Source organism: Anguilla anguilla, chromosome 8, assembly GCF_013347855.1.
Source record: "Anguilla anguilla isolate fAngAng1 chromosome 8, fAngAng1.pri, whole genome shotgun sequence".
Lineage (NCBI taxonomy): Eukaryota > Metazoa > Chordata > Actinopteri > Anguilliformes > Anguillidae > Anguilla > Anguilla anguilla.
The window spans coordinates 3,727,625-3,733,812 of NC_049208.1; the positions used below are offsets into that span (position 1 = coordinate 3,727,625).

General features: G+C 45.6%; 1 protein-coding gene across 1 annotated transcript; it reads right to left on the reverse strand.

The window, feature by feature from the left end:
- Positions 1-802: 802 nt before the first annotated feature.
- Positions 803-4,936, reverse strand: LOC118233982 (zona pellucida sperm-binding protein 3-like). Its single transcript, XM_035430202.1, has 10 exons — positions 4,833-4,936; positions 4,438-4,503; positions 4,116-4,306; positions 3,594-3,685; positions 2,947-3,035; positions 2,165-2,345; positions 1,743-1,848; positions 1,544-1,632; positions 1,223-1,314; positions 803-1,134 (listed from the first exon to the last, which is right to left on the reverse strand). Exons 2-10 carry the CDS (start codon positions 4,499-4,501, stop codon positions 1,025-1,027), a joined length of 1,014 nt encoding a protein of 337 aa, XP_035286093.1. The 5' UTR covers positions 4,502-4,503; positions 4,833-4,936; the 3' UTR covers positions 803-1,024.
- Positions 4,937-6,188: the final 1,252 nt, after the last annotated feature.

Consider the following 6,188-nt stretch of genomic DNA (forward strand, 5'->3'; position numbering starts at 1 on the left):
ACTGCGTTTTTTTGCAAACCAGTTCCCAAATGTGCAGAGAATCAGACTGACTCAGAAGCACAGATTGCAGGCCCTTTTATACTGCACTACTGTGAAATCAGGAACGCATGATACATGTTAGATAACCGAGCCCTTCTGTGGCCGACTAGCTAGTCTCACTACAGTATAAAGTTCAGACGTGTAGTTTATACTACAATGCTCAGCTAGCTCCTTGGTGGCTACCCAACTTGAACAGACACTACTCTTCTTAAATCCTTTGAATTCTGATATTCCCCTGACTTTTACTCAATCAGTCATGGGGTGGGCTTCCCCAGGGTCATTCCTATGTTCCTATGAAGGAATATCATAGGAACATCCCATGTTCCCCAGCTCTACAGATGTGCTCTCCCATAGTCCTTTTGTTCCCCAGTTCCTATGTTCCACAGCTCTATATAATCAAATAAAATAACCATTGGTTTTGTTGTGTTTATATAGCAGTTTTGAAGCCTTGTTCCAATAAAAAAAAAAAAAACACAAATGGATAATATTTGAAATTTTAACTTGAAACGGTTCAAATCTGACCCGAACACAATAGGAGGGTTAGTGTGTGTTAACAGAATATTGAACTGGGGAACACAGATGCACTCCCAGCTTCCCCTGTTGGGTCGCAGAAAGCCAGCAACTGGCTGAGCCAACTTCAGAAAGTTTTACAGTAGTAGCCTATTCTTTAGCAATGAACAAACAGAAAAAAAATAAAAATAAAAAAGTACAGTTAAGTGCACTAAGTGTACAGCAGGCATCGGACAAACAAAGGGACAGCAAATGCATGTTCAGGGAATATATTTATTACCCTTAGGATACGGAGTGCGCGTCCGGTATGTTCATTGCTAACCACGAGCTCCACATGCTACGTCGTACTGCAATCACAAGCACCCAAGCGACCGGTTCACCTGACAGGCATATTATTTTGGAGGGGGGGGGGGGGGGGAGGAAAGGCATTCAAGTGTGCCACTGAATGTTTATTTGCAGTTTAAACCAGGCCCATTCAAAACCCGGCCGTCCTCAGGGACTTCACCGATGCGTTGAGGCTCGTTTCTCGTGCGTCCTGGATGACCAGCGGGCCGAGAATGGCATTGTGGGTCAGCCCGTGGAAACCTGGAGGAAAAGGCAGGAGGGGGGGCTCACTGTAGTGGAATCGATTGTGGACTTGTCCGCCCACCGAACGTCACACCAATCCACCCACCTGAGCGCAGGCCACGCGTCTTCCTGTACCCACAGTGGGAATCGCAGCAGGAACACAGGGAATTCTGGGAACGGTCATCCAGGAGCACCCACCTGTGCGAGAGACAGGCACCCTTCACGCATCATCTTTAGCAAGCTCCAAACTCCTCGCCAGCGACTGCCAAGTCCATACCAGCATAGACGGCGCCATTTTAAATAATATCCAGCTTTTAAAAAAAAAAAACTGACTACGAAAGTGTGATCTGTCCAGGTCACTCAGGATAAGTGTGAATGTAGAGATGCAAATGGAAAAAAACGTAAAGACAACCCAAGTGCCTCCTACCGTTTTTCGTCTTTGCAGTAGAAACAAGCCTTTTTGCCCTCATCAAGGCTCTCCGGGTCCCAAACAGACAGTCTGCAGTGGATATAGATCTTTTGGGTGGGAGACAGGGGGAGTGATGGTGGTGATGAGTAGATGTTAGCCAGCCAAATTTACCCAAACTCCTTCGGCCCACCCCTGACCCCCGACCCCCAGGACTCACATTAGCTCCAAGGGAGAATTTGAAGGCCTGCACGTGAAGCTCAAGTTCAGAGGTTTTCACTCTGGGACGAAACATGGATCTGCCGATCTTACTGTCCATTAAACAGCTAAGAAACAGGTCACACAAACACACGTACTGATCAGCTCAGTCATTTAATGTACTATATATGGCAAATAATTCCTTTAGAAAGGGGTTACTTTTGATTATAGACTACCAGGAGAAATGAATGGGGGCATGCCAGATGAAACTGACACCTGATACCAGGAACCACTTTGGGAGGGGGCAATGGGGGTTGGGGATTTCAAATTATTCTAAACTGAACAAAAACACAAGACAGCCCTGTGGCATTTAAAAAAAAAAAAAAAAAAAAAAAAAAAGAGGATTTCACAGGTTCTCAGCCACAACGGGTCAAGAGGCCTCACCCCCCGTTGGCGATGATGGGGTAGACGGGTCCGGGGGGGTCCGGTCCTGGAGTGGTCGCTGCCACACACTCGTCCAGCAGCAGCAGGAGGGGAAGGTGGGCCTGCTGGTCCACTGCAGCCCAGATGGGGATGAGGGAGCCCAGGTAGAAGGTGGAGGACTGGGCCGGCCCACTGAAGTCACCTGCAGGGGAAGAAAAAAAAGCTACTGCAGAGAAATTTGACATCAAAATGCAGGCCACTAAAATACGTTTTACCACTTGGTTCATATTGTCCTGGTACACTGGCTTTGGTTCCAGTTATTCTTCGGTTAGCTTTTCCAATGTCGATTGCAATCGACCCCCCCCCCACCCCATTGTTACTTGTGAATTTACCTTTCCGCAGATCAGGTGTGTATTTACTTGAAATAGGTGACAAGGGGAAACCCCCATGCAGCAGGTTACTCAAAGCGGTTTTTGCGGACCTGTAGTCCATCTTCCGTGATTTTACATACATCATGCAATACCCAAAGGCTTTAAATATCTTTCAGAGCAGAAAAGTCTTTGAGGCCTGCAACCCAAGCACACTGGAGAGCCACAAGCTTTATATAACAAAAAAAAAAAAAAAAAAAACCCCCCACATGAAGCAAGGCAACTAATAGACAGCTCCAGTTGATTAATGAAGCAACACAAACCCAGCAGGACCTGTGGCCCCCCAGGACCAGAGCTGCAGACCCCCGGGGCCCGAAGCTCGAGGTGTCGGGGGCCCCATGGCTCTACCCGACTCGGTTCGGAGCCAGAACTCACCGTTCATGAGTGCCATGTGGAAGCGCAGATCTCCAGACTCCAGCAGCAGCCAGGTCGGCGTGTACAAGGGGGGACCCCAATCCTGAGGCCTGGGGCGCAGGAGAGATCATTCGGAGTGTGTGGCAGCAAATTTAAATCAGAAATATTCCCCCCCCCCCCCCCCCCAGTCCTCATCCCTAGGAGCAGCTTGTGTCAACTACCACCCAACCACAGTGGTATACTGGACAGAGCTTTACTGAATGCCCATGTGCAGAACAGTTACTGAAACTGACAAGACTATTGTACAGCAACAAATTCTTTCCAATGCTTCTGGTTACATCAGTGGTTAAACCAGGGCTGCCCAACCCTGTTCCTGGAGATCTGCACTGTAGGTTCTCTCCAACCCTAACAAAGCACACCTCACTCACCAACTAGAGATCTCATTGAACTGCCAATTAGCAGAATCATGCATGCCAATTTAGGGTTGAAATGAACCTACAGGACAGTGGACCTCCAGGAACAGGGTGGGGCAGTCCAGGGTTAAACCACAGAACCACAAGCTATTGAAGACATGTTACTGGCTGCTATGAAGTGTGTATAGCAAGCAGATAACAGCAATCGTGAAGTATTGGAAGTCAGACCACACACAGCCGACCCCTCATGCTCACCTTGGATAAACACATGTGACCGGATAAGAAGTCTGAATGGCTCCAGCCCAGTAGCTCAGCTCATTGGAGTAGATTACCTGGTCTTCGGTTATCTGGGGAGAGGAGTTCGTGAACAAGTCAGGCATGCTGTGACATCACCGATAAATCCCAAACTACTCAAATTAGCTCTGCTTAAAATTGGAACGATTCAAGTCAGTGGTTAGGAGCACCTGGCTGAAAATTCCAGCGTAAACCATCTTCGGCTGGTTTGAGCCATGTTTCTGAAACTTCTAGCTGGCCGACCAACTGTTCACCACCTGACCAGCCTATAGTCAGCTATTCCACCAGCTTGGCCTCCAGCTAACCAGCTTTTACCAGCCACAGGCCAGCTATAACCCACTTAAGTCTTTGCTGGAATTTTCAGGCGGAGGCCGTGCTAGCACACGGTGGGTTCGTTTCAATCTGGATTTAAACTAACAAAAAGCCAGACAACCCAAAAAAAAAAAAAAAAAAAAAAAAAACACGCTAGACGAAGAACAGTACCATTCGCCTGAAACGGCAATCGTCCAGCTGGGTGCTGAAGACTGTCTCCATCTCTCCCCCCGTCCCGTCAGCAGTCGTTGTGGGCAAGCAGTTACCCAGGAGGATGTAGGGGTCTGGACTCCCAGTCTTCCGCTGCCGTTCCGTCCATTTCACAATTACGGTGTCATTCCAGCTACATTCCACCGAAACTTCTAGTAGTCAGGAGGAAGGAAAAAAAAAAACAAACAAACAAAAAAAAAAAAAAACATACACAGGGTAGAAGAAAGAACGGAAGAGTGGTGGGTGGGGGAAGACTCGCAATAATTGTTGATACAAACGTTACCTGCATGGACAAGAGCATAGCTCGCTACGACCAAAAGGACCACGCCAATCTGCACCGGCGTCATCTCTAGAGTAACAAAGAAGAAAAAAAGCCGTTTTTTTAACGCGATCTGATTGCGGGTAATTGATTTCAGCTGTAACATACAAGTGGGCCAAGAACGGTCCAGTATCGAGTGTTTATCTACACGTAACGTAGACCATCGTTAATTCATTTTTTTATTGAATGTAACGACTTGTAGATTTAACGTAGCCTATAAATCTTCTTTAATGTGCTTGCAAAGACTTACGGTAGTGCAAACACCGCCGGTACGCCTCAAAAGACCGCACACTGTTTTGAATCTAAATGTCCCGTTAAGAGGTGTTCGTGTGCGGTAATTAAAAGTTTCTGTGTCTCACTTGAGTTGATAAACCCGCTCCCAGAAATCCGTCCCAATTTCGCCACCACGTGAAAATGCTCCTGAAGTAGTCGGGAAAACACTGAAGGGATGCCAGCATTATGCCCCGCTAAAGAAATACCAGCCTTTGTAAGCAGTAGGAATGTATAGCGTCAGACGCCTGCGTCATTTTTCAATTACGAATTCGCCTTCGATCTGATAGCTGCCCAACCACGTTCTCAATTGAAGCAGTTACGGGTTTTAAATGGGCTGCCCTGTAGATTTCCATTTCAACCCTAATTCGACTAATTAGCTGCTCAGAGATCTCTAGCTGTTAAATGGGTTGTGCTGTTTTTCAGGGCTTGAGTGAAAACCTAGCCTACACGACAGTGCATCACCAGGAACATGATTTGGGCAGCCCTGCTTAATGAACACAAGGGTGTGGCTGTTGTGTTGTTGGTCTCCGTTTTTTGCTCTTCTTTCTGGGAGTCACTTTGGTTAAAACACAACATTGGCTGATCCATTACATTACATTACATTATAGGCATTTAGCAGACGCTCTTATCCAGAGCGACGTACAACAAGTGCATAGGTTTCATGATGTAGAGGCGCAAAAGAAACACTAGAGTGAAAGGATCCGTTTCAGGATTTTGTGCCAACTTCTGTTCTTAGCTCAGTCATATCTTGAGCTGACATTTGTGTAAACACCAGCTATGCTGCAAGTGTATCTCATCTAGTTGATTCTCATTTTAAGGAACTTAAATGGTTTATAGTAGACAAAAGGGTCATGGAGATTACTATGAGGCTTACATACAAAATTGTAAATGACTCTTTACCAAGTTATTTGGTAAAATATTTTACTTGCACCAGAGACATCCATAAATATACAACTGAAGGCAGTCTCACTGATTTTGTTCCCTGTACATTTAAGAGCCTAATGGGTAAAATACCTTTTAGTACAGAGCTGTGGTTCAGTGGAATAGACTTTCCTCTGCATCCAAATCTTGTGCATCAGAGAATTATTTTAAGTTATCCTTTAAAAGATGGGTTTAAAAACTGTAACCATCATTGTTTTTATAATATAATCTTCCAATCTGATGTCTTTCCTGTGGTGAATGTATTGCCCTCTCATATCCGTTTGTAATGCATTAACTGTGTTGTACTGGATGTTTTGTCATGTTTATGTTTGAATATTAGAGGACCACAATGGAAATAAGCCTGCCGGCTTTCTCGTGTTTATATCCTCGAAAAGTTTTAAAGAATTACAGTCAGTACAGTCTTAAGAAATCTCGTTTTTAAATGGTCAAATTCATTAATTCATCCTAAAGACTTTACTGTGTTTGAGTACAGGAGAGAACCAGTTTAGTTTATAGAGCTG